This window comes from Phyllobates terribilis, unplaced genomic scaffold (assembly GCF_046119375.1).
Source record: "Phyllobates terribilis strain yellow unplaced genomic scaffold, ASM4611937v1 Scaffold_69__1_contigs__length_7402412, whole genome shotgun sequence".
NCBI classification, from domain to species: Eukaryota; Metazoa; Chordata; class Amphibia; order Anura; family Dendrobatidae; genus Phyllobates; species Phyllobates terribilis.
This window is the reverse complement of record NW_027362829.1, coordinates 100,514-124,230: the sequence shown is the minus strand read 5'-3', so window position 1 is coordinate 124,230 and position 23,717 is coordinate 100,514. Positions and strand designations below refer to the sequence as shown.

Genomic DNA, 23,717 nt, shown 5'->3' with positions numbered 1-23,717 from the left:
GACGGGTAGGGGCAGTAGGGGACTGCAGAAGTGGGCCACTGGGGAGGTTATCTGGCATGTGGGGCAGGAACGACAATAACTCTTTATTTCTCTATAGCAACCTGGCCAGTAGAATCTTTGGAGGATCCGTTCTTGAGTCTTGTCTGCACCCAGGTGACCACACAACACATGAGAATGAGCCATGTCTAACACCCTGCGTCTATAGGGCCCTGGCGCCAGCAACTGTTCTATTACCTCACCCCTTGGCTTGGTTACTCTGTACAACAAATCCTCATTTACAGCAAAATGAGGGAACCGAGTGTCAGCCCCCGGATCCTGAGGCACACCATTTAACACAGTAACATTTTCAAAGGCCCCTTTCAGAGTTAAATCCCTGAGTTGGGCAGTTCCAAAGTTTCCCTCGGACACCTCCAGCTCAGGGATATTGGCCTCAGTGGATGTTGTCTCATCCTCATTGCCCACCAGCACACACATGGGAAACTCATCTACTATGTTCTGCGGGTAAGTTTCCTTAGGGGCGATCTGGCTGTCGTCTGAGCAACCAGGTGTCCCCGCTTTCCCCCACATTTCCCAGAATAATGCAAAGTCACATCCAATTATTATGGGATGCAATAGGTCCTTAACGACCGCCACTTCATGAGATGTGGTGCCACAGTCCGTGTTTACATCCACCTCGGCCACAGGATAGTTCTTAGTGTCCCCATGGATACACCGGACACCCACCACCTTCCCAGGAACCAGCCGATGAGAGAGCGTGGCCCTTATCAGGGTCCCCAAACTTCCTGAGTCCAATAGTCCAGAGACTTGTGCCCCGTTTACTGTCACTGAGCATGCCTGAGGGCCCTCGCCATGTTGATGAACCGCGCTGCAGACGGGGTAGGCAAAATAAGAACAACGCCGGCCCATGTTGCAGTCCATTGGCTCAGAGTTTATGGGACACCGGGCGGCAATATGGCCAGGGGTATGACATCTCCAACACACTATATTATGGGGTGGGACCTTGGGCAGCAACTTAGACCCCTCCCAAACTCTAGACAGCCCCCCAGGTGTGGCGCTAATTCCCTTCTTTTGGGTGTCCGCCGCCTTTTGGGAACCCCAGTATTGAGAGGCTACGACCCCTTGTTTTCCCAACGGACTCTCAACCGCCTGGTATCTTTCCACCAACCCCACCAAGTCATCGGCATTATGGGGATCTCCCTGGGCAACCCAGGATTTCACCGACTTCGGGAGAGAGTGTATAAACCTGTCTATAACTACCTTCTCCACCATCTGTGCTGGGGAGGAAGATTCAGGTTGCAACCACTTTTGGACCAGGTGTAAGAGGTCGAACATCTGGGACCGGGGAGGTTTGTCACTGCAATAGGCCCTGTGGTGCACCCGTTGCGCCCTGACAGTCAGAGTCACTCCCAAGCGTGCCAAAATCTCAGTTTTCAACTTAGCATACTCTTTCGCGTCCTGCAAGGCCAAGTCATAATAGGTCTTCTGCGGCTCACCTGTTAAATATGGCACCAGTACCTCCGCCCCCTGCTCTCAAGGCAATTTCTCCCGCTCTGCCACCCTCTCAAAGTCCGTCAGGAACGCCTCAACGTCATCACCCGGGGTCATCTTTTGTACTACTCTTCTTACTGTTTTCCTGACGTGGGAGCCATCACCTGGATCTGAGGATGTGGAGGTCGTCCTGTCACGGATCTGCTCTTCCAAGATCTCCATTTGTCTTTGCAGCTGTTGGAACTGCTGCATCAGAAGTTTATTTGTTTCCTGCTGCTGCTCCTGTTGCTGCTTCCTGCTCTGCTGCATGATCTGCTGCATGCTCTGCTGGCTCTGCAGGTACTGCTGCTGGAACTGCGCCTGCTGAGCCTGCTGTTGCTGAAGTTGCTGCTGCGCTTGTTGCGCCTGCTGTGCCTGCAACAGATGTTTAAGCAGGTCCTCCATTTTGTCCGACGACACTTATTAGCTTATAGCCGACTTCACCCAGAACATGTACATCTTCTTGTAGCAGTCACACTGCCGCTTGGGATCTGTGTCCGTGCTTCTAGCACCAATTGTAGGGATTTGTAATCACTGAGCCGCGTTGGAGGTAGGCACGGGTTCAAACAAACTGGTGGTTTATTTAGTGTCCATACACCAGTTAAGAAACAAAAGTAACAGCCTTTTCCTGGCACAAAAAGGAATAACAGAAGAAAGCTCAAAATAACAAGTCCATGCAGCACAGCTTCAGCCGTTTAAACAAGGTGCTTTTCTATGCCTCCTGCAGAGCCTAAGAAGCACCTGCAAGGTCTGCTCACCTTGCCCAACAAACACAGACAGACAGAGACAGGTGCAGCTGTCTTAAATTAGCCTTCCAAGAACTGGACTTGAGGTAAGTGAGCAGCTGTTCCCCCCCCCCCCAGCTCTTTCAGCTGCTCGTAAAACCCGGCCATGTAATCCGGGCCCAATAAATTCCTCTCAGCACTATATGTGCTGGAGCCTGCTTCTCCGGGTCCTACATCACCGAAGCTTGGCACTTCGGAGACACATACCTCCCGTTTACAACCTCTCCGGCAGCCACCTTATACCTATTAAATACTGTTTGGTTGTGTCCCTAAGACAGGGTAGTATTTCCCACAGCAGCTGCAGCCTCCTACAGTTCCTTCACTGAATATGTCTTGGAGTTGCACAAATATCTGACTGTTACTCATAACCATGTTCTTACCTCTAGACCCCAATTGTATAAGCGGTACACACACTGGTACCAGGAGACTGGGTCATGGTCAAGAGACATATAGGGAGACCACTGAGCCCAGATACAGTGAGTCATTTTAAGTACTGACCACTGCTATTTCTGTCAGCCTCCAAGGCAAAGACACTTGGATCAACATCAGCCACTGAAAAAGGTCCTGATCCCCAGCAGCAGCAAAGATGATGACCCTGCACCTTTGTACCATGATGATGGCAATTGCATCCTTCTCCCTAACTCTCAATGAGGTACTAAAGGAGGAGAGGACTGGGACAACCAACTGATAAGTATCACCAAGTCCTGCTGCGAGGCAGTTTCTAAAGACTGAACTAAGAACTGCTGGATATGCACCCATAGCCCAATATTCTCTGATACTATGCCATATCTCGCAGTGCCCCTAACCCCATATGAGGCTTTCACCTATAGCTGTTTCCACAAAGAGACTTTTGGTACTGCCCGTTACGACGGAGGAAACCTCTGATGCAAGGACTTATGATTTATATATGATGACTTATACAACCCCTGGCAAAAATTATGGAATCACTGGGCTCGGAGGATGTTCATTCAGTTGTTTAATGTTGTTGAAAAAAAGCAGATCACAGACATGGCACAAAACTAAAGTAATTTCAAATGGCAACTTTAGGGCTTTAAGAAACACTAAAAGAAATCAAGATTAAAAATGTGGTACTCAGTAAGGGTAATTTTTTTCAGACCAATCAGAGGGAAAAAAAATTATGGAATCACTCAATTCTGAGGAAAAAATTATGGAATCATGAAAAACAAACACACAAAAGAACACTCCAATACATCACTAGTATTTTGTTGCATTACCTCTGGCTTTAATAACAGCTTGCAGTCTCTGGGGCATGGACTTAATGAGTGACAAACAGTACTCTTCATCAATCTGGCTCCAACTTTCTCTGAGGTTAGGTTGGAGCCTTGTCATGGACCATTTTCTTCGACTTCCACCAAAGATTTTCAATTGGATTGAGATCCGGACTATTTGCAGGCCATGACATTGACCTTATGTGTCTTCTTTCAAGGAATGTTTTAACAGTTTTTGCTGTATGACAGGATGAATTATCATCTTCAAAAATGATGTCATCATCCCCAAACATCCTTTCAATTTACGGGATAAGAAAACTGTCCAAAATATCAATGTAAACTTGGGCATTTATTAAAGATGTAATGACAGCCATCTCCCCAGTGCCTTTACCTGACATGCAGTCCCATATCATCAATGACTGTGGAAATTTGCATGTTCTCTTCATGCAGTCATCTTTATAAATCTCATTGGAACGGCACCAAACAAAAGTTCCAGCATCATCACCTTGCCCAATGCAGATTCGCGATTCATCACAGAATATGACTTTCATCCAGTCATCCACAGTCCACAATTGATTTTCCTTAGCCCATTGTAACCTTGTTTTTTTCTGTTTAGGTGTTAATGATGGCTTATGTTTAGCTTTTCTGTATGTAAATCCCATTTCCTTTAGGCGGTTTCTTACAGTTCGGTCACAGACATTAACTCCAGTTTCCTCCCATTCGTTCCTCATTTGTTTAGTTGTGCATTTCCTGTTTTGGAGACATATTGCTTTAAGTTTCTGGTCTTGATGCTTTGATGTCTTCCTTTGTCTACCAGTATGTTTGCCTTTAACAACTTTCCCATGCTGTTTGTATTTGGTCCAGATTTTAGACACAGCTGACTGTGAACAACCAACATCTTTTGCAACATGGCGTGATGATTTACCTTCTTTTAAGAGTTTGATAATCCTCTCCTTTGTTTGAGTTGACATCTCTCCCTTGTTGGAGCCATGATTCATGTCAGTCCACTTGGTGCAACAGTTCTCCAAGGTGTTATCACTCCTTTTTAGATGCAGACTAACGAGCAGATCAAATTTGATGCAGGTGTTAGTTTTGGAAATGAAAATTTACAGGGTGATTCCATATTTTTTTCCTCAGAATTGAGTGATTCCATAATTTTTTCCCTCTGCTTGGCCTGAAAAAAAAATACCCTTACTGAGTATTACATTTTTAATCTTGATTTATTTTAGTGTTTCTTAAAGCCCTAAAGTTGCCATTTGAAATGACTATAGTTTTGTGCCATGTCTGTGATCTGCTTTTTTTCAACAACATTAAACAACTGAATGAACATCCTCCGAGCCCGGTGGTTCCATAATTTTTGCCAGGGGTTGTATACGATGACTTATAAACGTTGTCTTGACAGACTCACTGACATCATACCCTGCATACCCTATAAATCCAAGGATTTATAATAAATATGTGGTCATCAGGCCTATAAATGGCTTCTCCCTGGTGCAGAGGGAACCTGCACCTTAGCATGCCTTACACCTGCTACCTTCATACTTCCGCCTAGTGATCTAGATATAAATGCTGTCCCCAAACATTCCATATATACATGAGCTGCAGACAATCCAACCGAATGGTAGACCTTATATAGTGGAAATGGGGATAGGGAATAATTGTATATGCATTTACCCTTTCATTACATAAATGTTGGTATTACTAGTGTATGTAACCGCTAGAACTGGTATATTTGTTATGACGACTCTATGTAAATAGATGCGTAAGACCAGACATATAAACCATTAGTTATCGCATCTGCAAAATATCACAGTGCTCCTCCAGTAAACATATATGACGAGATTCACAAACAAGATATCCGTCAGTGAACGGGATCTGTCCCCTCCAGGCTCACATAGCATGGGGAAGTAGCTGATGGATAAATTGTCTGTAAATAATAAAAAGGGAGGAATTGTTATGGTAAATATTTATACTTTGCTTTATAATTTAGACAATTCACATATCTTTGATAATTTTGTATTTTAATGTTAGCTTTATAAGTGTTCTTCATAAAAGCAGGGTGTTGTCTCTGATATAGAGATGTATTAAAGTCTTCCTTTGTTTCTGAACATATATTAAACTGATATAACCAGCCTCCTTGGGAATGCAGCAGATGGAGTCCCTCAAGTTTAAAGGCCCCATCTATGCTATATAAGTCTGACAGTTATTTTAGGTGAAAACAACAGCTATGAATGTTCCTTCTTGTATCAATAGCGTGTCCTCGGGAGAAGATAAAGTATACTCCCTGGCCAGATGTTTCTTCTTGTAGCAATAATGTGTTCTTGCAGAAAGATGAAATGACCTTGCTAACTAGATAAGTCTAATTAAATATTTTAAAGCATACAGAAACTAGCTTTTTTCGCTTGTTCAGCTAAACTGTATAATCGAACCATATATGGCAAATCCGTTTCCTGCCTTTAGGGTGTATATTAGCCCTGTGTTTTGTAATAAAGTTTTTAGAGTATGTTTAGACACAAACATCCTGTCCTGTGTCTTCATTCTCTCCGAGCTCGTAATCCAAAGGATAGAAGACCCAAAATTCAGTGACGACAGCAACATAATGTAAGCTACTCCCACTTTCCTTCTCTTTATGGTTAGTAATAAAAACTTGTGACCAGGAGTCTGAGACTCAGACGAGTCTGGGACACAGACAGATTTGGTTGTGTTTCTCTTGTCTCCGATCGATCGACTCACTGATTTGATCAAAACTGGCAAACGTGTGAAACCCCTTTGAGTTTCTCCTAAAACTTTCTCTACAGGTTTCCACATCAACCTCGTACACACGGTTCCGCTTCGTACACTTCGTACACACGCGGTTCCGCTCCGCACACTTCGTACACATGCGGTTCCGCTCCGTACACACGCGGCTCCGCTCCTACACCTCGTACACACGCGGCTCCGCTCCATACACCTCGTACACACGGCTCCGCTCCGTACATCTCGTACACGCGCGGCTCTGCTCCGTACACCTCGTACACACATGGCTCTGCTCCGTACACCTCGTACACACTCGGCTCTGCTCCGTACACCTCGTACACATGCGGCTCTGCTCCGTACACCTCGTACACGCGCGGCTCTGCTCCGTACACCTCGTACACATGGCGGCTCCGCTCCATACACCTCATACACACGCAGCTCTGCTCCATACACCTCGTACACACACGGCTCCGCTCCGTACACCTCGTACACACACGGCTCTGCTACATCCACACTGTAAACCCCTCCTGACCCCACACATAAACTTCAGCTCATCCAGCACCATGACAACCAGCACAACAGAGTCTTGCATCCACTGAGGCCCCTGATCATGTGACCCCTGACTCCGCTCCTCCTGTGACCTCATCACAGGTCCTGTGCGCACAGAACAGCCATATAAGTGGTGGCGGCTCTGCAGGTGGAGGTATGTGGAGATCCCCCATTACTGGGCGCAGGGGGCATTAACCCCTTCAGCAGGGAGACTCTTTTGGGGTCTCTGTGTGGTGTGAACAGTGACGTAACAGCTGTGGACAATAATGTAGATACTAGTGATGAGCTCGCTACTACCCTATCAATCATCGGGGTGCTTGGGTTTCCGGCCAGCATGTTTTGCGGCTGTTAGGCAGCCAATAAAGGGTTTTTCCTGCCATGTACAATAATGCTGTAGCCATGTTTTCTACTGGCATTACTGTGATTGGCCAGCCGCATCGCGTCATTGGCGCACTATCCTCAGGAAGTAGTTCAGGGAGAGTTGTTTTTGGAGGGAAAGCTTAGATTAATGTCCGCCCCCACCTAAATATTATAAAGTTAAACCCTTTAGTGCTAAACCTATCAAATAAATAATGAATTTAAAAAAATGACCTGGGGTCCTGGTTTTGATAACCAGCCAAGATAAAGCAGATAACTGGGGGCTGATATTATCCGACTAGGAAGATCCATGGATATTGGCTCCTTCCCAGCTAAAAATACGAGCCCACAGCAGCCGCAGAATTGGCGCACCACATTAGATGCGCCAATTCTTGCACTTTGCTTAGCTCTTCCTGATTGCCCTGGTGCGTTGGCAATTGGGGTAATATTTATTGGGATGTATTGGCAGCTGGCATCAATCCCAGTAGTTAGTATTGGAGAGACATCAGACACCCCCATTACTAACCCAGTGAGCTAAAATAAAAAAAACACAGAGAAAACACTTCACCAATTTATTAATAAAAAAAAAAGCCATTTTGGTCCGAAATAGTCCAAGGATTCCAAAGTAGTCCACAAATGGCAACCTGAAAGACATAAAAAGAGAGAATTAAATGAATAAAGACAAGAGACAGTCCCTCATTCACCAATTTATCATCCCCGCAGCTCCAACATAGTCTATGGCGGTCCCACGATGTCCACCGATTCTGCAGTACAACCTATGGATCCTAATTCTGAGTTCGAAGCTTCATAGGTGTCTCCCGGTCAGACTGCGCTCCCCGAGAGCGATGATTTCAGTAACCTTACTGATGTCATCACCGCTGTCACCAGGTCTCGCTGAGTGCAGCCTGATCAGGAGAGACCTATGAAGCTTCATTCTCAGAACAAGGCTCCATAGGAAGAACTACTGAATTTTTGGACGTCATGGGAATGCCATGTACTACGTTGGATCTGCGGGGTTAATAAATTGGTGAATGAGGGACTGTCTCTTGTCTTTATTTAATTCTCTCTTTTTATGTCTTTCAGGTTGTCATTTGTAGACTACGTTTGAATCCTTGGACTACTTTGGTCCAGTATGGATTTTTTTTTAATAAATTGGCGAACGAGGAAACTGGGGAGTTTTTTTTATTTTAAAATAAAATATTTTTTTGTGTGTTTTTTTTTCTTTTAACTTACTGGGTTAGTAATGGGGGTGTCTGATAGATGCCTCTCCATTAGTAATCCCTGGGATTGATGCTAGCTGACACTACACATCTGACATCAACTCCAAAAAAATTACTCCAATTGGGAAGAGCCAGGCAAAGTGCCAGAATTGACGCCTAATGTGATGTGCCAATTCTGGGGCTGCTGCGGGTTGGTATTTTAAAGCTGGGAAGGGGCCAATATCCATGGACCTTCCCAAACTGTGAATGTCAGCACCCAGTTGTCTGGGTTACCTAGCTGTTTTTCAAAATTAAGGGGGACCCCATGTCATTTTTTTTTAAATTACATCTTTATTTAGTTCCCAGTAGCTACCTAGGAGTCAGAGATGCATCCAGGCATCTTCCCTATGCTGTTCCCACTCCATTTGAGCATTGTTTCCATCCAGTTCAGCAATTTTCCTGCCCCCCGCAGCCCTCCTGTTTCCTGGAAAAATTATAGCGTTTCCCATTGACTTCGATTATACTCGGTACTCGACTCGAGTCCATCTGCATGTCCAACCTGCTCGATTCGAATAATGAGTACTCGAGCATTTTAGTGCTTTCTCTTTCCTACTGGATACAATTGATAACACTTCAGGGAATTTGCATGAATATGTGGTAAATACTTGCTGGGTATACATCAGCAGATCCATCAGCTGTCAGCACAAGCAGCCTTTCATGGGGACATCATGGAAAGGGAGTTGGCGTGTGAATACGCACCTGTTGTGATGATTCAGGGTCGAATTCCTTTTTCAAGCCTGTGTCATATCCCTTAGTTATACCTTATAAAGTGATTGTCACTTGACAAGAGGATACCAAATGTCAGAACCAATACACATACGTTACATAAAGATAATAAATGACACAAGAAAACAAAAAAGGGAAAGAAACGAACAACCACCGCACGTTCTTTGAGTTACAGGATTATAACCTATTGATACTAGAAATATATTACACAGGAGATATCGCAGCCAATTCCCACAAGAATAATCCTGGAAGCACAGAATTAGATATTATTTCTCAACAGTTTCTATAGGACTTAATACATTCCTGATTCCGGAGAGTAATATAAATATGAAAAAACAGAGGAATAAAGTTCAAAGAAGAAGCTTCATAGGTCGCTCCCGTCAGGTAAAATAAAAAACAATATGCACATGTGTCCCTATTAATTGGTGGGGAAAACTATCACCTTTAATAATCTTCAAACAATTCAGGCATGACGAACACGGAAAAGTGCCCCTTTTTGAATTTGAAAGAAAGTCTTTACAGATACTTTATAGTTTAATAGTATCAGCTCTAATCAAATGGATACATAGTGATGAACCCTATGGATACACAAATTGTGGGGTTGTTGTAAACATTTTATATTTAGGGAGTTTTTGTGTTGCCACCTTATAAGGATCACAATAATTTCCTTCCTTTTCCGCTGATCGATACATTCGACCCAACTATGAAAGACGATACCCAAGGAAACATGTATTGCCCACATAATACAGTGTGCCTTTCTTGGCCTCCACACACAGTATTGTGTTCCCCCAGTACCGCATCACCCCCACACACCGTAAAATGATTGCACCATCCCCCCACGCATAGTATAATGTTCCCACAGTACCACCATCCTCCACACACACTATGATAATACAAGATGCCCCACACAATATGTTATGACCCAAACCACAAGATAATAAATCCTCACTTATCCCCATCCTTAATGCTGTACAGTGTCTCTTTCTTGGTTCCCACACATGGTATAATGTTCCCATGGTACCGCCATCCCTCCACACACAGTACAATGTTCTCACTACCACCATCCCCCACCCACAGTATAATGTTCTCACAGTACTGCCATTCCCCCACACATAGTATAATGTTCTCACAGTACCGCCATCAGCCCCACGCACAGTATAATGTTCCCACACTATTACCACCCCCCCACACACAGTATAATGTTCTCATATTACTGCCATTTCCCCATACACAGTATAATGTTCTCACCACAGTATCGCCATCACCCCACACACTATAATGTTCTCACAGTACAGCCATTCCCCCACACACAATATAATGTTCCCACAGTACCACCACAATCCCCCACACACAGTATAATGTTCTCCCAGTACTGCCATTCCCCCACACACAGTATAATGCTCTCACAGTACCGCCATCATCCCCCCCACACACAATTTAATGTTCCCACAGTACCGCCATCAGCCTCACACACAGTATAATGTTCCCACAGTACCGTCACCCCCCCACACACAGTATAATGTTCCCACAGTACCGCCATCAGCCCCACACACAGTATAATGTTTCCACAGTACCGCCACCCCCCCCACACACAGTATAATGTTCCCACAGTACCTTTATCCTCAATTTTATTTTGAAATATTTTAACATGTGTTTTTTTGTTCTTTTTCCATGGAATACAGTATATGTAAGCCTAAGGGAAAATGCCCCCCTAAAAACCATCATATCCAGAGGAAAAAAACACTTTACATGGAGACATTGCCATCAAATACCTCCTGTCTTTGTGTTCTTACAAACAAGCTTTCATAAATGCCTCAAACTTCTGTGTGTGAATCAGACATGAGATCCAACGTGATTGAAGATTACAATCCGGGGAAGACGGGAAACATTCATGTAGACGGCCAGAGGTAATGTAGTTAGCAACAGACTCTGGCCAAATATGTTTGTACAACCGTAGTAGAAGATGAAGATGTCATCCTGATCATGAAGTAGTTTTTTCTCATGTCACATGTAATGAATATCTCCTGCAGTATTACTAATGCCGATTGCAGTGTCAGTAAATAACACACGAATTAGCGTTATGGAAGATAAGTCTATGAGAAACATAATCAGGTGCAGATTCCGAGGAAGAAACTGCTTGTTGTCTGTGGCCTAAAATATATAGGTTTTATTAGTAGATGTCAATGAAAAAAACAGAATGTTGTAAAATAATAAAAATATCATTGCTGCTTAGGTCCCCTGCCAGTCTCTGTATTTCCTGGTCAGTTCCAACGAACTTGTGATTCCTACATCTCATTAGGTTGCCATAGCAGTTAGTAACTTAGAACGTGTAGATGTTGTATTCTCTAGTCTTGTATGGACTGGAACATAAGTTGAATTGCTGACTAAGACATTTTCTCCATGCTCCCAATCACTGGCTATCTCCTGATATGTTTTCCCTTATTGTTTCCTGTAATTGTATTATTACACATGATTTTTATGATGTTACATCGGCTTATCTTCTTCTCATTCAGGTCTCTACAATATCGGATCTTTGCAGTGGAGATCTTCTATATTAAGAGAATTTTCCTGAATTACCCATCAAAGATGGATATGGACAGAGACAAGATGGAAGAGAGGATATTACACCTCACCCTAGAGATCCTCTTCCGGCTTACTGGAGAGGTGAGAGATTCTGATGACGTCACATTACATCATTCTTATCTATGGGAATAACAGATGGACAGAACTGGAGAGGTGAGGACTCTGGAAATGTATGTAGTGAGATTTTTTAATGTGGCTTTCCATAACTAGGATTACACAGTAGTGAAGAAGACCTCTATTGAGCGCTGTCCGGACCCTGTGTCTGAGGGATGGGGAAGACCCCTGAGCGCAATCACAGGGCCTCCACCTCACCCCCTGATACATGAGCTCATCAATGACCAGAAGATCCTAGAACTCGCCTACAAGATGATTGAGCTGCTGACTGGAGAGGTGACATTGCTGGGAATGCTGGGACATTATACAGTAACGCTATGAAGGGATCGGGGGGATGACGGTATCATTGTATGTCTCAGGTTCCTATAAGATGTCAGGATGTCACCGTCTATTTCTCTATGGAGGAGTGGGAGTATTTAGAAGGACACAAACATCTGTACAAGAACATCATGGTGGAGGTTCCCCAGCCCCTCATATCACCAGGTAGTAGACATGACTTAATATACACGGCCTATAATTATCTGTATGTAAAGAATGAATTCAGTCCCTGTATGTGTTTCCTCCAGATCTATCCAGTAAGAGGACAACACCAGAGAGATGTCCCCGTCTTCTTCCTCCACAGGACTATAAACAAGAAGATCCCAATGTTCCTCAGGATCATCAGGTAGACGTATATGTTTTATCCACCAGTATTATATGTTTTATACTTGTGTAATGAGAATGGTGGAGATGGCAGGATTAGAGCTGATCATAGATGTGACTTCTCATCTGTCTGTGACTTTTACAATATTTGTTTCAGGGTGAAGATCTGACCCTTATTAATACTACAGAGACATATGTGAGGGGTGATGAGCGGTGTAAAGAGGAGAATTCTACAGATAACTGCCCAGGTGAGTAGTAACCACTAAATGCAGAGAAGTCACAGATTCTTCTCAGTCACCGGCTGTGGCTGCTTTATAGGAGGTGTAGTCTGGCCGTATCACAATCGTGAGATCACCGTTTTGGCACTAGACCACAACATTCATCTCCACTCAAAACTGTTCAAATGACTTTGGGAATTGAAAGCCCTTTTCTATAGATCTTACAACCTGGAGGATCCACCTACCCACTTGGATTAGTAGACGCTGACCCTTACCTGCCCAGATCTGTAAACTTCAAAGCCAAATGACAGCGCACGTAGAATATACTGACAAGTTACAAAAATAACTTGAAGAAAAATATTATGATGGGCCTCCTAGAGAAAGCGGAGGGTAATGATGCTGTTGGCTTCCTAGAATCCTGATATCTTATTGGATGAATCTACCTTCTCTCTCTTCTGAACTGCTAATGACGAGCCCAGGGGATGGGGACGTACTCGGCACCCGGGCCTTGATGCCTGATCTTGGTGGATGTCGCGGTAGTCGGCGCCCGGGTTGGTACCCTGGGGTATCTCTTAAAAATGGTAATTTAAGTTTGGGGTTTAAATGTTCGTGATGCCACCTGTGGTATCTGGTGAGGATCACCAGCGCTGCAGCAGTCCTCTGAGGCCGGTGTTTAGGCAGCTTAGATGGTGTAGCACCCCACAGGTGGAGCTGGGCCTCAGGGCAGCGTAGATGTAGGGATGCAGGACAGAGGGGACCCAGCCGGGTCAGAGCAAGAATAGGGACACACACGATAGTCACTTCAGTACCTTTACTGGTGGTGTTTAAGGCACGATCCGGGGCGCTTTAGGGTGAAGGGTGCATATCAGAACTCTCCCTGTTCCTTGCCTTTTCTTGGTAAGTCTCTGACCTGCTTGGAGGTAGGCCTAACTTAGTCTCTGTCTTACACCTGCTGACCTTGTGGTAGGGCCTTCTGTTGGAGATCCCTCTCCCTGCTTGCGGGGCCTCCGTGAATCCTGGCTCTGGTACGTATCAGCTTCTGGTGAACCTGGGACCTGTAGTTCACCAGGGATTCCGGTTGTTTCCTACTGGGTCATAGAGATCCCTGTAAGCTCGGACCCGGTGTCCGGTATATGCTTTCGGGGTGAGCTGGTTAAGCTCCTCTGCCCCCTATGTTACTCACTCCACTCGCCTTCGGCCACACTCGGGCCCTCACTAGGCTACACACAGCAGCAGGCACACTGCTTCTTCACCGCTCTTATGGCATCGGTATGCCCTAAGCTCACTAACCTGAGCTGTTCTCTAAGCTTTTGCACTAGAGGAACTTGCACTGAGAACTCTGTCCCTCTCTGACTCTGAGCAGGAACTCTGTTCTCTAGACTGAGCTCGACTCTGTATTCAGACCTGTACTTGCTGAACTCTCCAGAGGAACTGCCTGCCTAACTCCACCCTCCGTATATATATCCCTATCCGGGCTCCCTCTGGTGGTCTGAGGTGGTAGGGTGGAGGTGTATGTATGCTGTGAGGGTCTCTTGTGGAGAAATCCGTACCATGCACCCCTCTGGGATCTGTGGCCCCATTGCGCATTAGGGCGCCACGCTAAATGTTCTTAAAGTGGGGCAAAAGTATTTAGTCAGCCACCAATTATGCAAATTCTCCCACTTAAAAAGATGAGAGAGGCCTGTAATTGACATCATAGGTCGACCTCAACTATGAGAGACAAAATGAGAATACAAATCCTGAAAATCACATTGTCTGATTTGGAAAGAATTTTTTTTCATATTTTGGTGGAAAATAAGTATTTGGTCAATTACAAAAGTTCATCTCAATACTTTGTTATATATCCTTTGTTGGCAATGACAGAGGTCAAACTTTTTCTGTAAGTCTTTACAAGGTTGGCACACATTGTTGCTGGTATGTTGGCCCATTCCTCCATGCAGATCTCCTCTAGAGCAGTGATGTTTTGGGGCTGTCGCTGGGCAACACGGACTTTCAACTCCCTCCAAAGGTTTTCAATGGGGTTTAGATCTGGAGACTGGCTAGGCCACTCCAGGACCTTGAAATGCTTCTTACGAAGCTACTCCTTCGTTGCCCTGGCGGTGTGCTTGGGATCATTGTCATGCTGAAAGACCCAGCGACGTTTCATCTTCAATGCCCTTGCTGATGGAAGGAGGTTTGCACTCAAAATCTCACGATACATGGCCCCATTCATTCTTTGATGTACACTGATCACTGGGCCTGGTCCTTTGGCAGAGAAACAGCCCCAAAGCATGATGTTTCCACCCACATGCTTCATAGTAGGTATGGTGTTCTTTGGATGCAACTCAGCATTCTTTCTCCTCCAAACACGACAAGTTGTGTTTCTACCAAAGAGTTCTACTTTGGTTTCATCTGACCATAAGACATTCTCCCAATACTCTTCTGGATCATCCAAATGCTCTCTAGCAAACGTCAGACGGGCCTGGACATGTAATGGCTTAAGCAGGGAGACACGTCTAGCACTGCAGGATCTGAGTCCCTGGTGGCATAGTGTGTTACTGATGGTAGCCTGTGTAACGTTGGCCCCAGCTCTCTGCAGGTCATTCACTAGGTCCCCCCGTGTGGTTCTGGGATTTTTGCTCACCGTTCTTGAGATCTTTTTGACCCCACGGGGTGAGATCTTGTGTGGAGCCCCAGATCGAGAGAGATTATCAGTGGTCTTGTATGTCTTCCATTTTCTAAATATTGCTCCCACAGTTGATTTCTTCACACCAAGCTGCTTGCCTATTGCAGATTCAGTCTTCCCAGCCTGGTGCAGGGCTACAATATTGTTTCTGGTGTCCTTCGACAGCTTTTTGGTCTTCACCATAGTGGAGTTTGGAGTGTGACTGTTTGAGGTTGCAGACATGTGTCTTTTATACTGATAACAAGTTCAAACAGGTGCCAATACTACAGGTAATTAGTGGAGGACAGAGGAGGCTCTTAAGGAAGAAGTTACCGGTCTGTGAGAGCCAGAAATCTTGCTTGTTTGTAATTGACCAAATACTTATTTTCCACCCAAATTTGAAATAAATTTCTTTCCAAATCAGACAATGTGATTTTCAGGATTTGTTTTCTCATTTTGTCTCTCATAGTTGAGGTCTATCTATGATGTCAATTACAGGCCTCTCTCATATTTTTAAGTGGGAGAACTTGCACAATTGGTGGCAGACTAAATACTTTTTTTCCCCACTGTATATGGTCCCTACAAGACCAGGTCCAGTCTTTCTGGCCAAACTTCACTTTTTCGATCGACAGCATTAAATGTGCAGTGAGAGCCGAGTGTGAATTTCTGTATGATAACAGAGTTTCCCTTTATCTAAACTTTTCAATTTCTTTTAAAACCAACTAACTTCATACAGGATAGCGATAAACTACAAAAAACATTACACCTGTGCCATGATATATCTCTAAGCTGTGCGTGGCTGATGGCTGTAATATACATTTATTCACGCCTGCAGGAGATGTGTTGGCATGGCTCGAGCCCTGGTTTCATGGATTCACTCCACGTCATAAATTCCATTATGTTTTCAATCCTCAGGAATTCAGATTACTGCACAATCTCTCCTGAAATAGGGGCACTAATACTTTCTCTACTCTTCTGGTCAGGACTCATAGTAGTTTCAATGGTCCACCATAAATGAGTGCAACTCTGGTTTAGTAATGGAGTTCTCCCCTCATACATATGTTGTTGTTTGGGATGTAACATATTTTTTTTATTCTATATCTTCCCAATGCCAGAGATCTAAATTTAAGACACCTCAGCTCTGCACTATTATAAAAAGTTCTCTTTGAATGCTTAATATTTCTTCTTGAAACTCATCTGACAGAAAATATTGGTCCTTACGATAGTTTCGATTTCCAAGAGCCACCGAGCCCCATACTCTAATTACCCCAGAGAGGTTTCACCACTAATTACTCATTTTTTACTGATGAAGACTGTTGAGTTTGATAATTTCAGTAGATGTGTTATTGTCTATACTCACAGTAGGGTGTGATGCTTTCCAGTTGGCTGAAGCAGGGAGCAGATTACTCCAGCTGGATACACCCATTCTGACGGACTGGACAATACTACTGGTCCCAGCAACCCTTATCTTAGTGGCTGGACAGAGCATGTGATGCCCAACGCTTTTGGTTTTGACGTCTCCTCCATCACCAGAGCCTCCGATAGAATAAATAATGCGGCTTCTGGTGAGAGAAGCAGACGTCTCAGGAGCAGATCCCAGATGAGATGGGACACTCCATTTGCAGAAGCCCTAATATGACAAAATTGCTAAAAACTAGAGCAGTAGAAATCCCCATAGTGACTCCATTTTGGAAATTATAACCCTCAGTGAATTAATCTATAGGAGTAGTGACTATTTTGATTCCACTGGCACTTTCCTGAAATTAGCACGTACTGGATGTTTGAGAGTGAAAATTACACATTTGCCGTTTTATTACCCAACACATAGTGCCAAGATTGTGCTCCAGGAGACACACCCCGTAAATTCAGTGGGATCTTCTCACCATAGTAATTCCAAATACATGGATGCTAAATGTGGTTTGGGCACGCTACAAGGCTCAGAAGCGAGGGGAGATATGACTTTGGGAGAGTGGATATTGCTGGATTGGTTTATGGAAGCCATGTTGATTCTCAAGAGCCTTGGAGCCACTAATAATGAGGAAAACTCTGTTTTCCATTGACAGATGATGGATCTTAATGGGGACTTGTTTTTTGCAAGATGAGTAGAAGTTTTCATTGATATTATTTTCACCTACATAACATTGTTTGGTGTTTCTATTCCATTTTTGGGAGGCAGAATAAACAAAGAGTTGAACACCACACTCTACTGGTTCATCCTATGAGGTTTTCTATTAGACTGTTAACTGTCATTGTCTTGGTGAATAATTCAATAGCTTACATAACTGGCCGTTTCTGCAGACATTTTAAGTACAAATGTACAAAAATATATAAATTTAAAGATATTTTATTTAAAAATAATAACTGGTTTTATTCTTGGCAGATGACTGTACCAGGAGATCAGAGGGACAGCTGACATCTTCAATTTTTAAATCAGATGATCTTGAGATTCCACAGGATATAATTGAAGTGAAGGCCATTACTCCAGATATACCATCATCCCTTCACAGCACAGATCTGTCATCTGATCCTTTGAAACAGGTCCTGTCTTCTGATTCATTACCGGCTACTAAGGAAGATCAAAATCACAAAATGAGCATTAAAAAACGAACTGCTCCTAAAGCAAAGAAGCCAGTTGCACATAGTTTTCCCCTCAAAAAGTATTTTCTTAAACATCAAAAAATTCAAACAGCAGAGAATAGATTTTCTTGTTTCAAGTGCGAGAAATGTTTTAACCAGAAATCATACCTTGTTAGTCACCAGAGAACTCACACTGAGAAGAAGCCCTTTTCATGTTCAGAATGTGGGAAATGTTTTACAGAAAAATCAAAGTTTATCAGACACCATAGAACCCACACAGGGGAGAAACAGTTTTCCTGTTCAGAATGTGGGAAATGCTTTAACCGTAAATCGGTTCTTGTTGAGCACCAGAGAACTCACACAGGGGAGAAACCGTTTCCATGTTCAGAATGTGGAAAATGTTTTAACCAGAAATCGCATTTGGTTAAGCACCAGCGAACTCACACAGGGGAGAAGCCTTTTTTATGTTCAGAATGTGGAAAATGTTTTACAGAGAAATCAAATTTTATCAGACATCAGAGAACTCACACAGGGGAGAGACCGTTTTCTTGTTCAGAATGTGGGAAATGTTTTAGCCATAGATCAGATTTTGTTGAGCACCAGAGAATCCACACAGGTGAGAGGCCTTTTTCATGTTCAGAATGTGGGAAATGTTTTATCCATAAATCAGACTTTCTTAAGCATCAGAGGACTCACACAGGAGAGAAGCCTTTTTCATGTTCAGAATGTGGGAAATGTTTTGCAGTGAAATCAAGTCTTATCAAACATCAGAGAACTCACACAGGGGCGAAGCCTTTTTCCTGTTCACAATGTGAAAAATGTTTTGCAGAGAAATCAAGTTTTATCAGACATCAGAGAACCCACACAGGGGAGAGACCATTTTCCTGTTCAGAATGTGGAAACTGTTTTAGCTATAGATCAGATTTTGTTGAGCACCAGAGAATCCACACAGGTGAGAGGCTTTTTTCATGTTCAGAATGTGGGAAATATTTTAGCCATAAATCAGATTTTCTTAAACATCAGAGGACTCACACAGGAGAGAAGCCTTTTTCATGTTCAGAATGTGGGAAATGTTTTTCAGTGAAATCAAGTCTAAACAAACATCAGAGAACCCACACAGGGGACAAGCCCTTTTCATGTTCTTAATGTGGGAAATGTTTTACACAGAAATCAACTCTTAATAAACATCAGAGAACTCACAGAGGGGAAAAGCCTTTTTCATGTTCAGAATGTTGAAAATGTTTTAATAAAAACATTCATACTCACTCCTACTTCCATGCCAATGCCATTTCAGCAGTGTGTTGAGTTCACGGTGCTCATATGAGGTTGTACATCACACGAGCCCTGTGCCCAATCGGCCCCGGCTTTGATGTCCCTGTCTTCGGGAGTGTTGAACATCATCAGGAAGCCAGGGCTGCGGCTGCTCTTTGACTTCCTCTTACTGTTTGAGTTGTCTAAAGGTGGGGACAGTGAGACCAGCAGGGCTCACTTGACATAACAACCTCACATAAGGCCTGGGAACGCAAGTACCGACACAGCTGGAACTACGCTGGCATGGGAGGTTTGTATAATTGTTATTATTTTAACAGGATCAAACATGAGGAATGAGAAGGGATTGTCCTAGTACTGGACAACCCCCTTTAAAAGTCAAAAATCCCACACAGAGAGAAGCCATTATCACACCTAGAGTGTGAAAAATAAATTACCGGAAAATCGTTTTTTGTTCACCATGAAAAATAACTCAGATGAAAAGAAACTATGTATGTTATTGACAAATTGTACAAAAACATAACAGACAGTTGTATAATTAAATGAGAAAGGAAAACTACTTGAGAACTTACTGTATGATTTGGACTATAAGACAATTTTAGCAAGAAAAGATCTTGCTAATAAGTGAGTGCATCTTATAGACTGGAGGCAGCTTCCTGTGACAGAGGAGAACAATGAGACAGTGTCCTTCCTGAACACTGAGAGAACTGCTCTCTCCTCCAGCCCGACACTTATGTAACTAATTGGTGAAGAGCAGGAGAGAAAGGTACCAGGACCTGCGCAGAGGTTGCACGTCCTGAGTTAACAGATGAAGGACCTACCACCTGACTAGCTCAAGGACGTTTCAGATCATGTAATTAATCACACGACCTGGATGGAACTGCAAAATGGGGTAATGCATATGTAGTAGAGCTGTGTGTATGTAACTGTGCATATGTAGCCGAGCTGTGTGTGTATTTAAATATGTTTCATGAAGAAAAATCTCATCCATTAAAATGTAGACACTATATTTATACCTCATTAAAAAGGAACTACTACTCATTTTCCCAATCAGGCAAATTTTACACATTGTCACTTTAGAAATGAAAAAAAAAATGTATATAATTCCTAGGCCATATAAATTAAATCAGGGGTTAAAGGCAGGTAGGGGGAGGGGAATGGAGCCTCAATTCTTTCCCTGTTAGTTATCCCTCATTATTTACTCTTCCTTACCACAGAGGTTGGCACCCTAAATCAAGCGCACAAGTTGTGGTACCCCTGCTTACAGTCGTTTCACCCTGATTATCCCTATATGATCCTAGGTACTACGACCCCTCACAGGAGGAAAAAATTAAACCAAACATAGTTTTGTCAAATCATCATGAGTAGAGATGAGTGAACATTTCAATGTTCGGTTTATGATCGTAGAATTTGCAATAGACGCCGATTTAAATAGTTGAACATTCATCAAACATTTCCAAACCCCATTGGATTCAATGGGAGGTAATACCAAACGAATACACAACACCTTCAAACGGGCCCAAAAGCTACCAAAACCGATCAAATTAGGGGCAGACATCACTAAAGTGGCATCAATTTCGCTAGAGTAGATATAGTATAATTGGGACCGACACCTCTTCCACTACAGCCAACCCAGCAGATGGAGACCCAACCAGGAGTGTTCACATTTCCAAAAATTAGTGTTAACATCTGCAGCAACGAGGTAAGTAAGAGAACAGCACCACACAAGGATGTGCACACCTACCATGTAATTATCAAACATAAGTAAATGTATATTTTATTATATAGCGCAAAGAGTAACACACAAAGTAAAAACATCTAAAACTAGTTATACAAAGCATCCCTGCGGCAGGGATATATAAGACCTAGAATGATGGCAGCTAAATATAGAAATAAAGGACAAATAGATGTAAATAATTTTACCTCACAGCATATGACAATCTAAGGGACATATAAAATCTATGATGTCATTGTTGACATTAATATGTCATAAAAGTCCATGAGCAGAATAATATATGATACGAGATCTATGACATTGTGATTAACATCTGATCAGTAGGCAAAGCTACATGATACATACCATTGGGCTTTCCCTCTTATCCCTCCTGCCTTTATTCCCGAGCGCGCCCTCGGAGTGCGCCCTCCCTCTTCATGCTTATTAATTATTAATATCTGCAGCAATAGCAGGCCCAGAAGCCATGCTAAAGATCTCACAGATTGCAATTACGTGAGATCAATGCAGCATACTAAAATCTAGAACATCACCTAGTCTCTACATTCTGCGATTGGGGTGCAAAAGTCCTTGGAGATCCATGACTTGTTCATCTTGATGAAAGTTCGGTTGTCTACACTTTCAGGGGACAGCCGGTTGCTCTTATCCGTCAGAACACCACCAGCAGTGCTAAAGACACGTTCTGAGAGAATGCTGGCTGCCGGACATGATAAAACCTCCAAGTGGTGATTGGTGAGCTCAGGCCACTCATCCATTTTTGAAGATGTAAAAGGGTCCAAACCCTCCCTGATGGTATTGATATGGAGCTCTATATACTCTTGCATGCAACATCCTCTGCAGTTGTTCACCACGTGTTAGACTTGTACTCTGTTGTGCTGGTGCACGAGCTGATGTAAAAAATGTGTCAAAGGACTCACAGAAATTGCTTCTGCCACTTACACTGGGCTGCTGCTAATGCTTTGGCATTGATGAATTGACGTGCATCACTGCTGTCTTGGGGAAAACCTCTCTTAAGGTTGTGTAAAAGCTTGTTTCGATACTCCAGCATTCGCTGGTCCCTTTCCAGGGTGGCAAAATTTACTCTCATACTGTGGATCTGGCAGAGTGGCAACCCAATAGTCAGCACTATTTTGAATCCAAACTATACGAGGATCATGTTGCAGATAGTGCAGCAAGAAGGCACTCATATGTCGGGCGCTTCCATGAGGTCCAAGCCAATGCTGTGTTGGTGGCTGGGTAACACTGATGCTTGTTTCCTCCGTCCCCTCCTGGCAACCACAAACAACAGAGAAGGGATGATTATCCTTTTAATTTCCTGACTGTTGCTAACCCATCACCTCTTCCTCCTCCATTTGTTCCTCGGCTCTTGCACCTTCACAAACAGTTTGTTGGGTATCACCAGCCCCCCTCAATTGCAGTAATCCAACCTCCCTCAGCACACGCCTGTGTAACAACAGTCTGGACCTTTGAGACATTCTTATCCCTTCCTCATCCTCCTCTTCATCTGGGACCACCACCTCCCAGGCTATTCAAAGTCTGCTCCATCATGTAGATGACTGGAATATTGATGCTGATAATGGCATCGTCAGAGCTAACCATCTTAGTAGCTATTTCGAAACTGTGCAGAAGGGTGCAGAGATCCTTAATCTGTGCCCACTCCGTAAACGTCATATGCCCCAGTTCGTACTGCCAGGTCATACTGCGTCAGGGCTCGTTGCTTCTGCCACAGTCGCTGCAACATGTGTAGAGTGGAATTCCACCGTGTCGGCATATCGCATATCAACCTGTTAACTGGCATGGACAAAGACCTCTGTATCGATGCAAGTCAATGACCTGAGAGGTGCGAATAGCAGAAGTGAGCGCACAGCTTCCGTGCTTTCTGCAGCAGCTCATCCAGGCCGATATACTGCCTGAGAAATTTGTGTGCCACCAGGTTGAGGATGTAAGGCACATATGTGAGCATGCCTCGGCGTATGGCCGCCACCAGGTTTGCACCATTATCGCACACGGCCTTCAGCAGAGACAGCCATTGCTCAAACTCAGCCTGGAAAGCAGTCCACAACTCTTCAGCTGTGTGACTGCGATCTCTAAGGCATAATAATTTTAACACTGCCTAATTGCGATGAGCCCTGGCTGAACACTACGGAGTTGGTGGTAATTCGCTCAGCACAGTTGAAACGCGTATCTCATTAAGGCAGAGGTTGAGTGCGCAGGTGGAGGCCCTAGAGGAGGCAGAAGCAGTGGAGGAAGTGTGAAATACACAGGTTTGTCATGCAAGCCTTGGGGATTCCAAGTAGCCCCTTCCCTGCTTGCCCCCACAGCCACCAGAGACACCCAGTGCCCAGTCAGCAATATGTAACGTCCCTGGCCATGCTTACTCATCCAGGTGTCTGTGGTGAAATGCACCCTGTCAGACATAGATTTAGTCAAGGAACGGGTGATGTTGTCTGCGACATGCTGGTGTAGCTCAGGCACAGCTTTCTTAGAAAAGTAATGGCGACTGCGCAACTTGTTCTTTGGGACTGCAACAGCCATGAGCTTTCGGAAACCATCTGTATCTACGAGGCGGAAAGGTAGCATTTCCGTGGCCAACAGATTGGAGATGGTGGAGTTCAACTTCTTAGCTTTGTCATGTGTAGGAGGAAACCATCTTTTGGGTGACCACAACTGCGGGACCAAAAGCTGGCTGCAGTGCTGAGTGAGGGCGGAATACGGTGAACCGGACAAACTACTGGACCGTGAGTGAGGTGCAGGTGGAGATGTTATGGTG

The 23,717-nt window shown here is 43.9% G+C and overlaps 1 protein-coding gene across 1 annotated transcript; it reads left to right on the top strand.

Annotated features, from left to right (window-relative positions):
- Positions 1-6,918: 6,918 nt before the first annotated feature.
- LOC141194346 (uncharacterized) lies at positions 6,919-19,913 on the top strand. The gene is made up of 8 exons (XM_073662246.1): positions 6,919-6,980; positions 10,851-11,075; positions 11,682-11,832; positions 11,962-12,141; positions 12,225-12,348; positions 12,432-12,529; positions 12,665-12,755; positions 17,750-19,913. The coding sequence occupies exons 2-8, from the start codon at positions 10,978-10,980 to the stop codon at positions 19,090-19,092; spliced, it is 2,085 nt and encodes a 694-aa protein (XP_073518347.1). The 5' UTR covers positions 6,919-6,980; positions 10,851-10,977; the 3' UTR covers positions 19,093-19,913.
- Positions 19,914-23,717: the final 3,804 nt, after the last annotated feature.